The following is a 21,592-nucleotide window of genomic DNA, read 5'->3' as shown; positions in this document are numbered from 1 at the left end:
TGAGGTCCCCCTCTTTTTCGCAGACCTTCCATTTTACCCAGCATGATGTGCTTCTCCAGGGACTGGTCCTTCCTGATAACTTGTCCAAAAGTATGAGAGACAAAGTCTGGCCATTTTGGCTTCTGAAGAAGCATTCTGGTTGTACTTCTTCCAACATAGATTTTGTTTGATCTTCTGAAAGTTCATGATATTTTCAATATTCTTCTCCAGTGCCATAACTCAAATGCATCAATTCTTCTACAGCCTTTCGTATTCATTGTCACATGCATATGAGCCTGTTGAAAATACCATGGCTTAGGTCAGGTGCAGTTTAGTCTTCAAACTGACATCTTTGCTCTTGAGCTCTTGTAAGATGTCTTGTGCAACAGATTTGTCTAATGCAATAATAAGTCATTTGATTTGTTAACTTGCTTCCATGAATGTTACTATGCCTTTAAAAAAAGCATATACTTTTAATCTTGAGTTTCAACATTATAGCTATTATTTTCCTCATGAGCCTAATGGACATTTTGAAATATTTATATAGATACCTGGTATGACCCTGTAGGAAAGCACTTCACCGTATGGTTGGTTTGAACTGGAAGGTTGGCAGTTCAAACTTACCAACTTCCCCTCAGAACCTATACAGGGCCCCTATGAGTCAGTACCAACTCGACAGCACTTAACAACAACATAGACTCTTAGAAGATTGAGGTAAATCTGTAACTATGCATTTGAAACTATCTCCAAAATATTTTAATAAATGAAAAGCAATATATACTTATATATAAGTGTTTTCTAACTTTTTTGAGTCTGACCTCTCACCAGTAAAAATATTTTTTATCATAACCTAGTACATTGGCAGTGTTTTGTTCAGTTGTGCATAGGGTCGCTATGAATTGGTCCCGATTTGATGGCATCTAACAACAAAGCAAGTACATCATACTTGCAAATATGATCCTAGTAAGTTAGCATTTTATGGAAAAAGATTTCTTCTCACTAAGGGCAGAGCGTTCTGATTCTCGATTATGAGCCTATTTTTTAAATCCCACATTGATTTGATGCTCCACTAGTGGGTTGCAATCCATATTTATAAAATCACTTCCTTTGTGTCCAAAGAGGGGAAATCTCGGGAAGTACATCCACAGAATGTTAACGTTAGGCTCTGTATGATGCCTAGGGGTTGTGGTTGGAAGAAAGTGATGAGGTTTTACCTTTTCTCTCTTTTTCATTTTTAATGTTTGAATTTTTACTGTGAACACGAAGCATTTTAAAGAAATGATAAAGGTAACAAGCAAAGAAAACCATCTTTTCATAATAGCGTTCTGGTCCCTGATAGGACATCTTACCTCGTCTCCTTTCTTGCCCAGACGGATCTGCTCCTGTCTGCCACCTTCCAGTCCAAGCTTCACTTTTCTCCTACTGAGACTTTAGCTTCACAAAAAGAGATTTTATGGAATTGAGAAATGATATTGAGAAAACGGGCACTTGATTATAATGCGAATTCACAGGATTGTGTTTTTGTTTTTTGCATGTTACTTTTTTTTTTCTTCTTCTTCATTTTGACAGTAAATAAGTTACTTTTGTGAGTTTAAACGTTTGTGTTTTAATTGTGAGGAACTTAACCTTAGAACTATAGCTTATTCTTTGAAAAAAGTGTGTTCTTTTTCTTTTATTTAAAAAAATACTGTCTATATATTTAAGAAAAACAGCTGTTGTGAGAGTAGGGACTAATTTATGTCTTTTTTTTTTCTTAATAGGTTTTAAAATGGAGCATTTTGATGCATCACAAAGTACCTATTTTAGGGCATTACTGGGCCCCCGAGGTAAGGTGGTTTTTGGTTTTGCTTGGCTCCCCCCACCCCCTTTTTTTTAATAGCCACTTATAAATATTGCATGAAGGAATTCTAGAAAATACTAGCGTTTTCTATGGTAAGATAAAACCTCATCCTAAATACCTACAGTGTGGGGACCTCTGACAGTCCTTGAGATTGTACAGTTTCCCCTGGCAATTGGGGCAGACATATAGCTGCAGTGACCCTTTCCCTGACTTTGTCTGGAGATCACATTATGCTGTAAATCTCTCAACCTGGGAGGACTGCAGGTTTCATCATTGTCAGTGGAGGTGTGTGGTGTATCTTGTGAGTCTCTGAAACTGGTTTTCAAAATTCACTACAGCCATAGGTGTTTAAAACGTTTCCCTTCATACAGTGTTACAGGCTTTTAAACATCCGTTTACTGTGTGTCCATGTCACGGGGTAAATAGACACCCTGAACTCATTTTTTAAAATGTCTTTCAATCTAGTGCTATGTTTTAGAAAAGTATATCACCTCCATATTGCCTCTTTGTAATGTTAATATCTATAAAGAAGGAAGTTCTTATGGTCACAGTTTCTCTAGTGTTTTTGAAGACGCACTTCACCTTTTAGTACGGCAGAGATAAATAATCTGATACCATCTTTGCTAATAGTGAGGTTGGGTCATTGTGAAGTGCCGTCGAGTCGATTCCGACCCATAGCGACCTTGTATAGGGTTTCCAAGGAGCAGCTGGTGAGCTTGAACCACCAACCTTGCAGTCTGGTGCATTTACCCACAGCGCCACACCACGACTCGTCTAAATTGGTGCAACCTCTGTGGAGGGTAGTGTGTCTTCTATTGGCACTGAAATGTACAACTCTTTAATTCAACTATTTTACTACTAAGACTTTATCCTAGAGCTAATCTTGATCATGCAAAGATATGTTTAATGATGCTCATGATAGCACGGTTTGTCAAGACTGGAAATAATATAAATGCTCTTCAGTAGAGGGGAATAATAAGTTAAATGAATTAGTGTATGAGCATTGAAAATAATGTGTTAGATCTATGTGTGTGTGCTTTTTTTTGTATAAGAATGATGTCTTAACTTCAGCTTCAGGGGACACAAAATCCACAAATGGTTAAAAATATATCTTTTAAATGGTTGAAATAATAATAAAATTATTAAATTACATTATAAGGTAGGGCAACTCTTGCTATTTCGGGAGCTCTTAAGTCTTAACAAGGACTCTTGTTCATGTCGTTTCATTTACCATCCTCAGTATCTTTGTCCTCTTTCATGGTTACTGGATGGCTGCAGATGCTCCAGCCAACACATCCATAGGAGGAGGAAGAAATCTGTTCATGTGCATGGTTTTAAGAACAAGGAAACTCTTCCTAAAGGTCCCTAAACACCTGATATCCCCTTAAAACTTAGTGTCCAGAATGATTTCACATGCCCACATTTGAACTAGTCACCAGAGAGGAGTTAGAATTAGAATCTCTGTGATGAACTAGATCCATAGGGTTCACCATCTGTGGCTGGGACCAGCAACCCTGGAGGCAGATAATTGATTATAAGGAGGATGGATACTTGCAGATATGGAAAGATGAAGATTGTTATAAAATGAAAAAAGTAGGGTGCAAACCAAAGTTTGAAGTAAAAGAAATGGAAAGTTTTTTATGTGTACTTACTGTGAATGTTTGCATGTGATATTTATGTACACACAAATGTATGTAACAGTCTAATTGGGAGCTGAGTGAGTACTTGATTTTCACAGAATTGGCAGCCAGCTAAGAACAGAGACCTTAAGAATCCCCTTAGGTTCACGGAGCCAACCACTTCCTTGAAGGACTTCTAAGAACCACCATGGTGTTCAGCAGAGTTGACAGTAACATAGTTCACCACAGTAGAATATCTAGTGGCAATGGGGCAGCGAGTATTGCTCTCTGCAGCCATGGGAAGAAAGCCACGAGAGAAACACTAGGAATGCTTAGAATGTTTGCAAGAAGGGAAGACTAATGGTTGATTCCCCAAGTGGACATGTGCTTTATTTAACTTGGGCTTGTCCTATGACAGCAAGGGACAGAATACTGGGAGGAGTAGCAAGATGGTATAGCCAGGGACTCAAAAAAGGCACAAGCACTGCTCCAACTAGCTGCTGCTTCTTGAAGATGCAGGAGTTGAATCCTTCATGCACCTCTGAGCTCCAGAGTTGGGGGTCTTAGATAAAAGATAAAGTTAAGGAGCACAGGCTTTTGGGGATCACCCCAGCAGAATGCAAAGGGAAAAACATTCAGCAGAGATAGGAGGCAGCCAGAAGGTGAAGCTGAGTCATGTAGAGGACAGACAGTTACCTAGGGTAGCTGGCTGTCCCCAGTCAGGTGGAGCCCATTGGGCAGCATCAGGGACAGGGCTGGCAGCTTCTTGCAGAGATTGTTTTTCCTGATTATTGCTGTTTCACCTTCACACTTTTTCAAATGAATCATTACATGTACAGCAGATGCTACCTTTATATTCAGTGGCAATGCTCCTAATCTGGCTACGTGGCATGTTTTTCTCGGGTCTGCTCATTGCTGGGCATTGGGTGACACTTGACTGAGAATGAAGGAGAACTTCAGAATTCAGAGTCTTGCACTTCTTGGATTTCATCACCCCATGCATAATTCAGTAAATCTGATTAATAAATCTAGTCTCAGGAAATTTTAGCATCTTGTTTTCTTTGAATTTCTTTGGAAGACTTTTTTTTTTTTTTCCTTTTTTCATTTCCCTTAGCAAAAGCCCTGAATAATGTGCATTGTTATTTAGAACCTACCATAAGGAGTTCATCTGGTATGATAGTGCCGGAAACCCATGCCTTATCCTCTGCTTGCTTGCCTGGGTTTGAGAACCTGAATATTAGGTTGACTATTTTACAATCATAGAGAAATATTTTAATGTTTGAAAAGTTGAGACTCTGTTTACATCTGCCTTATTTATCACTAATTTTTTTTCCCCCCCAGATACCAGAGTGAAAGGATGGTTTCTTCTGGACAATTATATACCTACATTTATCTGCTCAAGCATATACTTATTAATAGTATGGCTGGGACCTAAATACATGAAGAATAGACAACCATTCTCTTGTCGGGGCATTCTAGTGCTGTATAACCTTGGACTTACATTACTGTCCCTCTATATGTTCTTTGAGGTAAGACAGACATTAGCTTGGGCTTCCTCTCTCTTAACTGTGTGCACATTGGTGTTCCGAATTGTGTTCTTTAAAGAAAGTCAACAGTTTGGGGTGGGGAGAGAACTGAGAGATCAAGTATATTAATGCATTTTGAGTATGTTTTAAAGTTGATTTTACAAAATGCCAGAGTTGTTTTGTGGAAATAAGCCTTCTATAATGCCTAAAAGAAGAAACCTTTGCTATTGATTCTTTTGTTACTTATGTTTTATATTAGATTGTTGAATTGAAATAAGTTTTTTCAGGCATGCTTTATTACAAGGATAAGACAGGGTGAGAATGAAGGGAAACTGGAAAACAAATCTGAACATTTTGCATTTTATGAGTAAGCATTGAATTCAGAGCTTGATTGTTGTTTGGGGGTAAGGAGTAGTGGGTGGGGAGGCAGGAAGTAGATGGTACTTGTGTTTGGTAGGTTTGTGGTAAGTCGGTCTCTCTGTTCTGCACTGGTAATTGAATAGTTCTGAGATTTTGACAAGTCAGGTTTTCTGTTTTTTGTTTATTTTTTTAATATATAAAGTTCAGAAGAATGGATCGTGAGATCTGCTTTAGATTTTAAATGGTCTGTAAGTTCATCATTTCCTTTCATAAAGCTGGAATGTTGAAAGTCGCATGTGATCATCTCATAGGCAGAGGTAGCGTAAAGAATATCTGAATCAACACTTCTGTGCTCTCCCTATTGTTTCACAAGGTGGAAGGATGCAGTCTCTAAAGTTGAAAGGGTTAGTGAAACTGCTGCCCACCAATAAGCACAGTTTGCATTTTCAGGGGGACGACAACAACCTGACAACACTGACCTACTGCTTAATCTCTGGGCTGAAGAATTAAATCAGACATAAAATGATCTTTTTCAAGCACTCACTTTTATTAGATTTTTGGCCTCTTTTAGTATGGCTTTAGTTTTCCAAAGAGTAGTAAGGAAGCGATTATAGGGGGCATAGGGAGGTAAGAAATCCATTTGAATCCTAAAATCAGTGTTTGAAGGAAAAGACGAGTTTTCTATCCGCTAAAAGGTGTACAGTGTCTCCCTGTTTGCATGTAGTTGTGTATGTATGTGTGGGTGTATAAAACTCATGGAGAACACTGTATTGAATTGGTGGAGGTGTGACATCTAGGGATGTGGGTGGGTTTATATAGTGTTCTTATGTGTTTGCTTTATAAGCCCAAGATAATAGATGCTACTGTCATTGGCTATTTGAAACTTGTTGTTCTCTGAAATATTCACAACTCCTTTTTTTTTTTGCCCTGTTCTAGAATGAAGGCAGTTTAATTAGCCACAAAGATGGATATTGCAGGACTGGAGGCAGGGGAGCACACAGCAATGACTCCTGGCCCCAGCACTATGCAGCTCTCTCATTGTTCAAGGGACAAAACTGCAGCAAGCTGTCAGGTTTTTCAGATACTTTCCCATAATTGATAGACCATAGAGCCAATTCCTTAAGGAAACATTCATAGAGTTATTATTACACATAGCAGTAGCCTCTGGTGGTGGTGGTTATGTGCCGTGGAACCAGTTCCGACTCAATAGTGACCCTGTACAGAGTCTCCGAGGCTATAAATCTTTATGGGAGCAGAAAGCCTCATCTTTCTCCCACGGAACAGCTGATAGTTTCAAATGAAAAGCATATCTGCGAATTTAAGGTTCGCATCCCTATTCGTAACCGCTACGCTACCAGGGCTCTTTAAGTCTAGAGGAAGGATATTTATGATTAAGTCTTATAGAGCCTAAGTAAGCATTTGCCTAATGTTTCTCAAGCCATAGAAATAAAGCTATACTTACTGCATAAGTTAGTCTCTCTTAAACAGTTCATTCACTGGTGGTTGTAGTTAAGTGCCGTCTAGTTGGTTCCAACTCATAGCAATCCTGTATAGGGTTTCTGAGGAACAACTGGTGAGTTTGAACCACCAGCCCTTCAGTTAGCAGTCCAATATTTATCCTACAAGGCCACACCAGGACTGGTGGTGGTGGTGGTGGTGTGCCATGGAGTTGATTCAGACTCATAGAGATCCTATATAGGGTTCCCAAGGCTGTAAATCTTTACGGGAGCAGAAAGCCTTATCTTTCTCCTGCAGAAGAGCTGGTAGTTTTGAACTGCCGACCTTGAGGTTAGCAGCCTGACTCATAACCACTATGCTACTAGAGCTTCTTACCAAAACTGGTAGGAGGGAAGAAAATCACTATATAAATTGCTTTTGTGTACATACATCTGAGTGACTGAGAGATTCTCAATGCACTATGTAATAGGAAGTGGATGGAGTCCTGGTGTGGCACTATAGGATAAGCATTGAACTTTTAACCACAAAGTCAGTGGTTTACACCCACCAGCCACTCCTTCAAAATCCTGTATAGGGTCACTATGAGTTGGAACCAACTGAGCAGACAGCACTTAACAACAACATTATAGGAAGTACGAATTTTCCTCTGGAACCTTGGTGAGAACAATAGATGATTTTGAGCAGTGTCTAAGCACTGAATATAGAGGTTTAAGAAATACACAAAGGAGGAAACATTTTAATCCACAGTTTAGAATACATAGACAATATGTAAGGAGGCAATAGGTCTAAAATGACATCATCTTTTAAAAAAATGTACCTAGAACTTAGTCAGTGCCTGAGTTGAGAATAAACCCTATTTTTTTTTTACTCCCCCTGTTCTTATATATACCATCATTTAATACTTTGAGGCTTCAAAAAGTTCATGGAAATATAAGATAATGGAATTTTCCCACGAATGTTTTTTGAAACCATTGAAACATGTCCTAGGTCAAGTTTTGAATTTCATTTTAACTCCAGCTGTTGTTTTTTTTTTTTTAACTTAGCATTCATATTTTTTTCAAAACTGCAACACAGAAGGAGAGCAGGCATGTCGTTTTATAACAGACCAACCCAAGGAGATGATTGTAGAGAAATGCACTAAGACGTAGAGCCATTTGCATCTGTGACCACAGTCTTCATGTGACCATGATTAGTGGACTTTATTGACCTTGCTGATGCACTTACTTGGATCTGTAAAAATATTTTAATAAAGATGTGTAGTCATTGATATTTTTTGGCTATTTAATTTTGTGGCATGAATTTACAGCTGCCTTGACAAGTTATAGGTTAAGATAAATCAACACCTACTTAGAAGAACCAGAAGTTGTGAAGGAAAATAAAAAGGAAATCAAAGAGAGGGTACTAAAACTTAAAAATTTTTGGATGATACAAAAAAACTGATTTCCAAACTCGAACTGAGTTTAAAATGTTCATAGTTTACACATTTTGAAGTGACATAACTTAGAATTATTTCATTAACTACTGTTTCTTTCCAAGAAAGAGGCTGTGGATCCTTGATTTACAGTGTATGTGAACACTGGGACCCTATGGTGCTGTTCTATTCGGTCACCTGGGATTGCTTTGAGTCAAAACTGACTCAACAGCAGTTAGCAACAACAACAACATAGTATGTTTCAGTTGAATGTATAGGACTTTAGGACAAGCTTTTTAGCCTTTGCTTATTAAATTGAATGCTGTCTAATTTAATCTATTTTTTAAATTATGGCGAAGGATCAGAAATAAAATTTCAAGTTGTAGAAGAGAACATAATTTGTATCACTCACTCAACTTTGTAAAACTTATGCCCTCAGAGCAGACGAAGTCTTGGGTGCTCTTCAAGATTCAGGGCATATTTCTTCTAAATAGAAACTGTTTTTGTGGAGTTGTTTTTTTGTTTTGTTTTGTTTTTAAATTAAACTATCCCCATGTCTTTCCCCTAATCCCCAAATTGAGAATCCCTGCTTACATGACACCAAATTGTGACTTTTCCTCATTTTACTATATATATACTGCAGCTGGCTAACAAAGCAGCTTCTACCTCTGCTGGTAGAGTATGAAACCTGGCTTTCCCACCTAGACAGCTGCTCTATGGTGCTGTGGAGCCTTGTAGATGTGTATGCTCTTACACCCTGTGCTTCTTACCTTTTAGTACCCAAAGTAGAGAAGATCTAATGATTTGTTACAGTCTAAAAGGGGAAGTCCCTGCTGCTCAACCCATGTTTCTCAAACACTGAAGCTTATACTCACCAGTAGCTGCCAGAGAGGAGGGTCAGTGTTGGGCAGGCCACATGGCTGTGGACAGCCCAGGAACACTGTGGTGAAGGAACTGCTGGGGCCTTGCCTTAGAAGGAAGTGGTGGAGCTTAGAGCTTTCATAGCCTGTCTTGAGACTCTGCTTAAGGGCCAGTCCTTCCATGAAGTCATGAGAGTACCAACTGAGAAGATTCCGTGATTTTTCCAGTTTCTCACCTCCCTGTTGTTCCCAAGGAATATGATACATGCCTTTCTTTCCATTAACGTGTCCTCACCACCCCCCCCCCCCCCCCCACACACACACACACATCACTGGCTTACAAGATGCCAGTACAGATAGTCCCCAACTTAACAACAGTATCTTCAGGTTACAATGAAACACACTTACACATTCATGACGGTCCTTTTTTTTAAAAAAAAAAAAAAAAGCTAATATTGTTAATAACATGCATCACATAAAACATTTCAATCACATAAAACATTTCAGTGTATAATTTGCTGCTGTTAACATTCTCAGATGTAATGTTTTCAAACATGAAAGACAAATATAAAGATCAGATTTATCAAGATACTGATAATAAAAATCAGTGATACAAAAAAAAAAGAGGTATTCAGCTTCCATCAGAACCAGTAAATGATGGAGTCATTGGGAGGAACCGCATTGTGGGACCAGGACCACCTGTATCTAAAATGTCTTTCACCTCTTTTGGTTTTCTTTGTAACTATTGCTGATTATTAAATTGTATGTGGGGTATTAGGATAGAAAGAAGCAAATGTCAGAAACCACATATTTAGATTGTGTAACAGCTATTCACAGATTACAAGATTATTTATTTTTTTTTTTTAGTATTTGTCCATATTTATCCCCTTGTAGTTAGAATTGTATGTCCTGGATGTTGTTTTTGTTAAGTGCCGTCTGAGTCAGTGCTGATTCATAGCCACCCTATATAGAGTTTCCAAGGAGCTGCTGGTCAGTTTGAACTACTGGCCTTGCAGTTAAAACCAACCTTGTGGTCTAGTGCATTATCCCACAGTGCCACACCAGGACTCCCGTGTCCTGGATTGTTGCAGTTGTTGTTGTTATGTGCCGTGGAGTTGGTTCCGACTCATAGCGACCCTGTACAGGGTTTCCGAGGCTGTAAATCTTTACAGGAGCAGAAAGCTTCATCTTTCTCCCGCAGAACAGCTAGTAGTTTCAAACTGCTAACCGTGAGATTAGCAGACCAATTTGTAACCACTACGCTACCAGAGCTCATAGTGTAAGGAAATTATCTTCCTCTCAAATGTTCAGTATATTTAAAATGCAATTAAAATAAACAGTCACTTATACAGTGTTCAAGAGAGCAATGTGGATTCACATAGCTCTAGAACTTTCTCTTTTCATCCCTTTGCAATTTTTACGTTATATTTTAACTTAAGAACTTTTTCCACATGTTGAAAATAAAGTGGGTTTGAAGCTTTTTGTTTAAAATATAAAACATGACAAAATGCACCTGAAGTATATAGCCCCTTCCCAGCTTCGCTGGATCTGTTTTGATACTTTTACTACATATGCGTGTATCCATGACAAAATAATAGTATATTCTAAGAGAGGTTTTTAAAAATTCACATAATGGGTATGCTATTTATATTCTTTTTTCAAATAGCATTTCTTTAATCAGCACACGTATTAAGATGAATCCATGCTGAATCTTACAGATTTCACTCATTAATTTGATATGTTCTACATTTCATTACAAATGTAATGAAATACATAGTAAATACCTAGAATTTACTATGACTTTTGAAATTATTTTGTTATGAATAGAAATGCAAGATGTTTCCACTTAACAGCGCTAATGGTCTTGGCCATATCTCCTGGCACAAAAAAAGTTAATCTTTTGGCCACGTTTACACGTAGGAATGGAATGACAGACAGTGGCTTGTCTCTTAACGGGCAAATTGAATCCTTTTTCATTAGCACAAGAGATACGTTTTATGAATATGTGCTTTATTTTTTTTGAATATGTGCTTTCATTTCCACACACATACCGCCCCCCCCTTTTTTCCTCTATTTTATAGCTTTCTGTTGGATTTTTATTTTCATTACTTTTTTATTTAACTGACTTGAAAGCTATTCATTTGAATTCTACTTTTATTGGTATTCATAAATTTCTGACATGCATCTTTGACTTAATAATTAAAAATCTAAAGTAAACCAGGATTTCTGTTTGCCCGTATAGTACAGGGACCTTAGGAAATTTTAGCTCTGATCCCCCATCTTCCATGTTGTTAATTGTTTCACCATTTCTTAAAGCTCTTAAACACTTGTGATTATTTCCAGCAAAGCTTGCTGCTCTTCTGCTTTCATTATGAGTCTGTGATCTCCAGGTGTTCCTTTGCTCCAGTGTTTCCTTTGAGGTTCAGTTTTCTTCTAAACAAGTTCTTTCTATGAGGGGTAAGCTTTTCATCTCTGAGCATCATTTTATTTGCCTTTGCATTTGAATAATACTATAGCAGGGCATAGAATTTTAGATGACAAGTTATTTTCTTCAGCACTTTGAAGATTTACTGCATTGTCTCCTGGCCTCAATTATTGAGAAGTCTGTTGTCTGTCCCAGTTGTGAGTAATCTTTTTCTTCCTATTGTTGTTGTTGTTAGGTGCCATCGAGTTGGTACCGATCCATAGCGATCTTATGCACAGCAGAACAAAACACTGCCCAATCCTAGGCCAATCTCACTACTGTTACCACGTTTCTGCCTAGGTACTTTTAAAATATTGTTCAAAACTAAGACAGCCTAGGTACCTTGGTTAGAGATTTATTTTTCTGTCTCTAACAGGACTTGTGTGCCTTTATTTCTCAGCAAAGTTACTTAGACATCATCTCCTTGTCTGTGACCTCTCTTCGCCTATCCGCATTCTTCCTCTGGAGCTCCTGTTTGTCTTAGATTGGACATTCTACATCTACCCTTTCTGTGTCCTGTCCTTTGTATTTTCTCCACCTTCACCTCTGTTCTCTCGGCTGTATTCTTCTAGTTAACGCATACCGGTTTCAGTTATGTCTTATCTGCTGTTTAACTCATTATTTTGTTTGTTAGTTTAAATGACTAGGCTTTTTTTTATTTCTAAAGGTTCACATTAGATGTTCCCAATACTGCTTTTTTTTTTTTTCATTGCATAACACGGAAGCATTGTTGTTGTTTTTTTCCCTCAATACTGCAGATTTACGGCAGTGATCTCCGGACTTATTTTTTTTAAGTTGTCTTGGAAAAGTTTGCTGCATCTAGAGGTCAGATAAGTCTTTGGTAAAGTTAAGTGTTTACCTCTTAACCAGGTGTCCTATGTAAGCATCCCAAACCATTATTGCTGGGGTGGTTTCAGCATGGCTTCCCCAAATGAAAGGAGTATTTTAGAAGGACTCAATGTAAGCTAGCTTGCTCTTTCGGAAGAATAATTTTTGGTGAGGGGGAAAACCCCTCATCACCTGTTATGGCATTGATGGTGTTGGGATTGTTCTGGTGTGCTCTGTGTAACAGTTCTCTGTATGTGTGTGTGTATCATGGGCGTGTCTTTTGTTCCATTTACTCTGTTGCCAGAACAGAAGTCCATTTTCTCAGAATCTTTTGAAGATTTCTGATGCTGCTTTATTGAGAAGATGAAAGAAATTCAGCAGTTGATGGGATGGGTGTTTTGTGTGTCCTTTCTAACCTTTCTGTTACTGTGGGACTGGACTGTTAAGTCTCTTCCAGGGCACCTGGCAGGCAAGCTGACCCTCTCCCCCGGGCTCTGGCTTTGAAGGTCTTCTGACAGAACCAAGAGCAGTTGCTTTGGAAACATTATATTCTAAACGGTCTTGTTGTTTTTCTTTCCCTTCAGGCTTTCCTAAAATAGATATGTTATTGTGGGAAAAAACGATTTTTGGAAAAACACTTGAAAGACCTGGCAATTGATTATTGAATTTTATTTTAAATAATTGTTTTGTGAACCAGGATACTTTGAAAAAGGTATTTGCTAGTCTGCTGTTTCCCATTTAACAGAAGTGTAGAGAAGTTATCCTGGTGGCGCAGTGGGCTAAGCATTTGTCTACTAACCACAAGGTTGCTGGTTCAACCCACAATGGAATGAGGACGCAGTCTGTTCCCATAAAGCTCTGCAGTCTTGGAAACCCTACAGAGGAATTCTGCCCTGTCCTATAGGATTGCTGTGAGTCGAATCAACTCGATGGCAGTGGTGGGGTTTTATAGAAAAGTTGAAAAGTCTGATGAGCTTCATGCTTATAAGAAAAGCCGGACATTTCCTGAAATACTTCTCTTACAAGTGAAATTCCTTGCTCAGAAAAAGCTTCCCTTTTCTCTGGGAGTGGAAACAGCCCGCACAGTTATTACCTGCCTGGAAAGAATGATTTACGGCAGGGAATGCAGAGAAGGATGCAGTCCAGACAACTACCTCCCGTCCCAGGGGAAGGGAAAGTAGTGTGTCTTCCAAGAGAGGAAGGCCACACCGACTTTTCAACTGACTGTTGAAACCTTTGGTAACTTGGCTTTGCGGCTGGTATAACAAGGAGCATGCCACTGTGCAAATTCTCAACTAAGCCAGACTTACTCTCCAAAGCTAGAGGCAGTTCCTTAATCATGCAACGGATGCTCTGACTGGGGCTTCCTTACACAGTTGCAACATGTCTTCAGGCCTAGTCATGGGCTTTTAAATGTTAGAATCAGAAACATGGAACATTTGTATTTTGTATAGAATCAGCAAAGTGATATAATACCTGCCTTGTGTCAGATGCTGGGCTACCCCATTTAATGTTTTTGCGCCCCTACGAATTAGATGTTTTATTAATGTCCCCTTCCTACAGATGGGAAAGTTCCAAGGTGAAGCTGGGACTTAATTCTGTTCTCCTAACCATTATACGGAGTCCTGGTGTGGTACTGTGGGCTGATGCGTCAAACTGCAAAGTTGTTTGAACCTGCAAGGTTGGTGGTTCAAGCTCACCAGCTGCTCCTTGGAAACCCTATACAGGGTCGCTATGGGTCGGAATCGACTCAATGGCTGCTTCCCAAGAAGCCTTAACAGTGTGGGAAGAGGCCTGCCAGCACAAGAGGGCAGAGCAGGAGGTCAGGGAAATGCCAGGCATACTTGTTACAGGCTGGGCTGAGGACAAGCTGTTTCTTTGTGCTTTGTTCTAAATTCTCAGGTGTACAGAACCTGTCGTTATGACTAAACCAAGAGTACAGCGTTCAGCTGTAATGTGAGGTTGTTCTGGTCATGAAGAGATTTACTCCTGGAGGTCACGGCTGTGAAATTATCTTAATGGGCATCCTAATGGGGCTGGATGTGAAAGATTTGAAATTCAAAACCAACGTGTTTTGCCCTGATTATTCCATAGTGATGATGCCAAGATTGGCAATCTGAACCCTAAAGGAAATAGGTGCTTTTAATTTTGAAGTCACTATGGTCAATTTTAAGGCATTCTGGTAGCGTAGTGGTTACAAATCGGGCTGCAAACCTTAAGGTCAGCAGTTGGAAACTGCCAGCTGTTCCAAGGGAGAAAGATGAGGCTTTCTGCTCCCGTAAAGATTTACAGCCTCGGAAACCCTGTACAGGGTCGTTATGGGTCGGTTCTGACTCCACGGCACATAACCACCAACCACCATTCAGCTCTTATCACTAAATGCAGCTAACCCCCTTTAGAAAGGGGTTACCATTGGTGATAGGTAAAGGGCCAGCCCACCATCAGTTGTTGTCAGATCAGTTCCAACTCATGGCAGCCCCTTGCGTATCAGCGTAAACTGTGCTTCAAAGAGTTTTCATTGGCTGATATTTCAGAAGTAGAATGCCAGGCCTTTCTTCCGTGGTACCTCTGTGTGGACTTGAACCTCCAACCTTTAGCAGTTGAGCATGTTGATCAATGTGCCACCTAGGTGGATGTTTCCACTTCTTTAATTTTTTAAAATGACCTTGTTTCCTGAGATAATGTGACTGCATTCCAGAAAGCGCATGGATTATTCACATTAAAAGTTATACCTCATTTGCGGTTAGATGGGGGACGCCAACTCTCACCTTTAGGAATGACTTACTCCATGAACTACGTCACCCAGAGCCTGCTGTGATACTAGCCTAAATTTTCATTTTTTAATGCATGAAACCACCATTGGTTATTTAATTTGTCTGATAAAGAGGAAAGAAGGATTCTGGCAAGACATTAATTATAGCAAATGTTCTTGCCCTAATTAAACTTTGTTTTACTCCAAAGAAAGAGAGCTCAAATGAGTTTGTATCTTGGATACTTGAGAAAAGCTGCGCAAATAACAGTCCCTTGCTTGCTCTTGGAGTTGTTGTTGTTGTTGTTGTTATGTGCCGTGGAGTCGGTTCTGACTCATAGCGACCCTGTACAGGGTTTCCAAGGCTGTAAATCTATACAGGACCAGAAAGTCTCATCTTTCTGCCGCGGAACAGCTGATAGTTTCAAACTGCTGACCCTGAGGTTAGCAGCTAGATTTGTAACCACTACGTAGTTGATGATAATCGGGAGCCACGTTAGTAGTGTTCTTGTGGCCTGCCATTCATGTAGTATAGTCATGACCTCTTTGCATCTGCTGCCCAGAAGCCCAAGGTAGAAACCATATAGCCTGCCCTAACTTTCCATTCCTCACCTCTAGGGATCAGCTCTCACGAGCTTCACAGGGCTTCCTATGCTGTAGTGTCTCCTTACCCGTCATTGGACCAAGTTACAGAGAAGCTTAAAACCAACCCACTGACCAAGGGCCGAAAGAGAGCACCTGAACCAACAAGGCAGGCAAGCTGAAGGAAGGAGAGTAGACTCCAGCCTGTAGCACTCAGGGAGCATTCATGAAGAAAATAGAATTTAATTGAACTTTGAAGGATAAATAGGATTTTGAGAGCTGGGGAAGGGAGTGCAGGGTTACAGAGAGTATACTAATTGGAGAGAATAAATTAATGGTGATTGCTAACATTTACTGTGCTTGTCCTACCTCCTAGCCAGGTTCACGTGCTTCCTCTCACTAACTTCTCACAGCTACCTTGAGTCCAGTACTGTTTTTATCCCATTTGACAAAATGAGAAAGTGGAGGAGTAAGGGATTGAAGTACCTTGCCTAAGCCACAGAGCTAAACAGGGTAGAGGGACTGACCAGTTGTCATCAATTCAGTTCTGACTCATGGCAACACCCTGTATATCAGAGAAGAACTGTTCTCCTCCACTTGGTTTTCAGTGGATGATTTTTTAGAAGTAGATTGCTAGGCCCTTCTTTCCCTGAGTGAACTCAAACCTCCAGCCTTTCAGTTAGCAGTCAAATGTTTTAAAACCATTTGCACAAACCAGTGACTCCAAAAAGTGGATAAAAGGGAGAAATTACATCGCATTCCGGCTAATGCTCAAACCTGACCTCTTTCCCATTGGCCATTGAGTAGTAGGCAGGCATGTTTGGAGAATGAGAAGGGGTCCAGTTTGACTGTAGGTGAAGAGGGAATGAAAGATAATCTTGAGGTTTCATTGTAGAAGACTCTGAATACCTAAATACAGTGCCTAAGACTTAGGGTTTTCTTTTGAAGATAATGATGAGTCATTGAAAGGATTTAAAGGCAGAAGTTAGTGGTTGAGCGGCATGGAAAACCCAGTATCATCACTGAGCAGCAGCAGTTGAGGCTGGCAGTGCTCCTGGTAGAGCTGCTATAGGTAGAAAAGGTGTGGTGGGTTCAGGACAAGTGGAGACACAGCCTCTGATCTGTAGCAGGTTTAGGCTTCGTTATTAAGGTTTATAACCAAGGACCCAGTTTGAGTTTTTTATGCTCTGAAGCAATGGGGTGTTATATAATATTTTTTAAAACGTACTGAGGCTAAATGGAATTATCTCGTTAATTAGTGTAGAGAGTAAAGGCAGTTCCAACTGGATCCCTTCAGAAAGACATTTTTAAAAAGAAACATCCGAGTAGTGTGACTGCAGCCCACGAGATACACAAGGAGGCTGTATCAGGAGTTTGGTTATGAGAGTTAGTAAGCCCTCTTCATCTGTGCCCACCATTGAGGATAAAGTGCCTACAGGATTGGGATTAGAAGAGAGAGAGTTTGTCACCTTCTTCTCTGCCAAAGTAGACATTTATGATTCCAGACATCTGTACTGTTGTTGTTGTTGTAGTCAGGTGCCATCGAGTCGGAACCGACTCATAGCGACCCCATGCACAGCAGAACAAAACAATGTCCGATCCTGGGCCAACCTCACTACCGCTGCCACACTTGAGTCCATCAATGATGCCACCTGGCCAATCCATCTTGTTAGGGGTCTTCCTCTTTTTCTCTCACCCTCCACCCTACCCAGCATGACATCCTTCTCCAACGATTGTTTCCTCCAGACAATATGTCCAAAGTATGAGAGACGAAGCTTAGCCATCCTGGCCTCCAAGGAGCACTCTGGCTGCACTTCTTCCAAAACAGATCTATTGGTTCTTTGGGCAGTCTATGGCACTTTCAGTACTCTCCTCCAACACCACAACTCAAAGGCATCAATTCTTCTACGATCCTCCTTATTCACTGTCCAGCTTTCGCATCCATATGAGGCTATTGAAAATACAATTGCCTGGGTCCAGGCGTACCTTAGTCCTCAAGCTGACATCTCTGCTCTTCAACACTTTAAAAAGTTCCTGTGCAGCAGATTTGCCCAGTGCAATACGTCGTCTGATCTCTTGACTGCTACTTCCGCGAGTGTTGATAGTTGATCCAAGAAGAATGAAGTCCTTGACAACTTCAATCTTTTCTCCATTGATAAGAATGTTGTTTATTGGTCCAGTGGTGAGGATTTTTGTTTTCTTGACATTGCGATGTAATCCATATCGAAGGCTGTGCTCTTTAATCTTCATAAGTAAATGTTTCAAGTCCTCTTCACTTTCAGCGATCAAGGTTGTATCATCTGCATATCGCAGGTTGTTAATGAGTCTTCCTCCAATCCTGATGCCACGTTTTTCTTCATAGAACCCAGCTTCTCGTAACCTGTATGCTGAGCAAATAATACGAGACATCTGTACTACTTCTCTCTATTTCACACACACGCACACACGCATGCATGCACACATCCCTTCACATACTACCTTCCCTTGATTTCCATCCTATTCTAAAATTGTCAAGAAAACCAACTTAGGATCTCGAGGCACCATAAACCAAATAGTTATCTGGAAACAGTCATGTAGGTTCTAGAGTTTCAGATTAATAAAATGTGTGTGTGTATTTGTTGTTAGATGCCATCAAGTTGGTTCAGACTCCTAACAACCCTGTATAGCGTTTCTGAGGAGCGGCTAGTAAGTTTGAACCACCAGCCCTGCAGTTCAGACCAACCTTGCCATCGAATTGTTTCTGACTCATTTTAACCCCATGTTCAACAGAACGAAACACTGTCTACCGTTGTACAATTCTTGCAACCAGTGCTAATCCATGTCCTGTGGGGTTTTCCTCTTTTTCACTGACCCTGTAATTTACCAAGTATGATGTCCTCCAGTGGCTGGTTCCTCCTGATGTGGTTATTGTTGTTAAGTGCCTTTGAGTTGGTTCTGACCCATATAGCAAATTAACCCACAGCATCACACCAGGACTCCAGTCCCTCCTGATAACTTGCCAGTCTCACCCCCTTCTAAGGAACATTCTGGCTGTCCTTCTTCTAAGACAGATTTGTTCATTCTTCTGGCATTCTATGGTATTTTCAGTATTCTTCTCCAACACTATAACTCATATGCATCAATTCTTTGCTGGTCTGCCTGATTCATTGTCTAGCTTTCACATGCATCTGAGGCAATTGAAAATGCCATGCTTGGATCAGGCATACTTTAGTCCTCAAAGTGACATCTTTGCTTTTTAATACTTTAAAGTGGTGTTTTTACAGCAGATCCAATACATCCTTGATTTCTTCTCCCCGTCCCCCATCCTTGGTTTCTTGACTCCTGCTTCCAGGAGCATTGACTGTGGATCCAAGTAAAATGAGAGTCTGATCATTTTAATGTTTTGTTGTGAAGTCCGGTCAAGTCGGTTCATACTCCTCTCAACCCTACATCAGATTGCCAAGGCTGCCAATTTTTATGGGAGCAGAAGGCCTCTTCCTACAGAGCAGCTGTCTTGCGGTTCCCAGTCCAGTAGCGCCATCTCACTCCATATACATGGCATTCATATGTTATATATGGCAATCATGTTAACTTTTAATTTTGTTTGCCATGTAAGGCTATGATTTTAATTTGCACAAATTTATCTTAACAAAAAAACGAATTGTCCTATGTTTTCTCTCGGTGGTAGTTCTGTGGACATTTCCTCAGGAATCAGCAGTTCCCCATCTGTTCCCTAAAACCATAGAAAGATAGTTTATCAGTTTCCTTATGAGATAGAAGAAAGGGCAGAGAAGAACACCATGTCCGAATGGTACTTCCTTCTCTGCCTAAGGTCTCCTGAGGACACCAGTCTCCCTCCCAGCTCCATGTGGACCTGGGCTTTACATCTTGATGCCTTGAATGTGTGATCCGTCTGCATGTGACTGGCCAGGACTGCAGAGAGAGTAGTTAGTATAAGACCAAAAGGCTAATAGCCCTTCTAATCAGTTACCATGTGGTGCTAGTCTTTCAAAGGTAGTGTAGTATAGTTTGTGTGTGGACTGATACATACATAACACACACACACACACACACACACACATATATATATATATATATAATCTTAATATAAAAATGATAGAAAATGAGAACTGTACCATTAGGGATAAAGTTAATCCGACCTCACCTTTTTCAAATTAACAAGAACCAAAGTGCTGAGGAATCACCCAGTTCCTGGGGCACAAGGAGCTGTAGATGATTGTGGTCAGGCTCAAGTCTTCCCTTCCTGATCCAGTGCTCTGTTCATATGAAATAGTGCTTCCCCACATAAGCCCTCGGAAGCTCTGTGCTGTTTTGGCTATGAAAAACAATGGTAGTTTTTCATTTGTTGTGAAGTGTAGAAGATGACAAAATAAAAAGAAACAGGCCAAAAGGAAGTTAATAGAAAAAAAAAAAAAAAAACCCTACACTAAGCAGGGTGCTTGGTGTGAATGCGGTGACTGCACCCACTGCAGGCTTTTGTTTCTGAGGTCACACTGGGGGGAAGTGAAACAATGTGCCTTCAGACTCGCCCAGTCACCTGATGTTCCCTGGAGGGAATTGCTGTTGCTTACCAGTATATATTCCTGTCTTAGTTCCTTCAGGGACAGTGAGGTGTGTAGCTGAGTCCCTTGTGTCCTATGTTCTCAGTGACTTAGTTCCCCAATCCCTACTGATAGGCAGAACCATTTCTTATTAAGGTTGAGTAGCACGAAACTCATGGTTCCCACCTCTCTGTGCAACCCTGGAATTGCCATGAGAGCTTTTTAACAAGCTGCTCAAATTTATGGTCAGGGGTAAGGCCAAACTTTGGTAAGGTTTGTAATGCTCCGTATTATGCAGCCGAAATGAGAATCAGAGCTTCATTCAGCCTTGTGGGTCTCAAACTTCAGTGCATCAGAATCACTAGGAGGGCTTGTGAAAACACACACTGCTGGTCTTCAAGCCCTGAGTTTCTGGCTCACTGGGTCTGGCATAAGGCCTGACTTGTTGTTGTTATTATTGTTATTAAATGCCATTAAGTTGGCTCTGACTCATAATGACCCTGCACAGAACAGAGCAAACCACTGCCCGGTCGTGTTAGTTCCCATGAGCTAACTAGTCTGGAATGAAGAACACACTTTGAGAACCATTGCTGTAAACCACTACCAGTGGCCAACAATTGCTTATGCTAGATAATGGGATGAGATCAGACATGAGGCAGACCACCTCGAATTGCTCCCTCACCACCATCCATACCACTTGACCACTAAGGGGAAGGAAGGTCACAGGAAAAGGGGAGGTTTTCCAAGGAACTAAGCAGTGAGCAACTCTCTGTTTGGAGCAGAGTGGACAACTTGGAAAATACAGGGTGATAAATTAAACTTTCCCTCAGAACAGTGAGAGTGGCCCTTGGGCCTCATCTAGGCTAGCTGTGCTTCTTGTACACATGAGGGAATGGAGGTCCCACACTGAAGTGGTGATACAGCCAGGTCTGTAATTACCGTATTACGGATCTTTCCGTAGTGCCACAGTTCCCTACTCAGCTGCAGCTGAGTCTTGAGGCATGGACGAGCATTCTTCAGTCTGCAGAAGTCACTCATGGGGTCTAGGGGATGGTGCAACCACAGGAAATAGTTAAGATTATGAGGTTGGGCTAAATTATCCTTAGATTTACAGCAGTGTTTCTCGAAGTATAACGGCTGGACCAGAAGCCTCAACGTCACTTGGGAAGTTACTACAAATGCAGTCTTCTTGGGGCCCACCCCAGCCCAGTCATACCCAAAGGCCTGGAGTTGGGCCCAGCAATCTGCATTGTAAACTGCTCTCCAGCTGACTCTGATGTTGAGAAACACTGGCTTAGGGAAAGCCTGATTGAATAAAGCCGCTAATTGCCTACAAGAAAATTTTTTAAACATTGAATATCTTTTCCTTTTGGTG

General features: G+C 40.5%; 1 protein-coding gene across 1 annotated transcript in view; it reads left to right on the top strand.

Annotated features, from left to right (window-relative positions):
* The first annotated feature begins 1,742 nt into the window (after positions 1 to 1,742).
* The window catches only part of ELOVL5 (ELOVL fatty acid elongase 5), a 31,328-nt gene continuing 11,478 nt past the window's right edge, over positions 1,743 to 21,592 (top strand). Inside the window, exons 1-2 of the mRNA XM_006835719.1 lie at positions 1,743 to 1,805; positions 4,780 to 4,967. Of these exons, the coding sequence (XP_006835782.1) occupies positions 1,748 to 1,805; positions 4,780 to 4,967 (246 nt within the window). The 5' untranslated portion in view covers positions 1,743 to 1,747. The remainder of the gene's footprint in view (positions 1,806 to 4,779; positions 4,968 to 21,592) is intronic.

Source organism: Chrysochloris asiatica, unplaced genomic scaffold (assembly GCF_000296735.1).
Source record: "Chrysochloris asiatica unplaced genomic scaffold, ChrAsi1.0 scaffold00019, whole genome shotgun sequence".
NCBI classification, from domain to species: Eukaryota; Metazoa; Chordata; class Mammalia; order Afrosoricida; family Chrysochloridae; genus Chrysochloris; species Chrysochloris asiatica.
The sequence above is the reverse complement of the archived record's forward strand: the minus strand, read 5'-3'. Positions and strand labels throughout refer to the sequence as shown.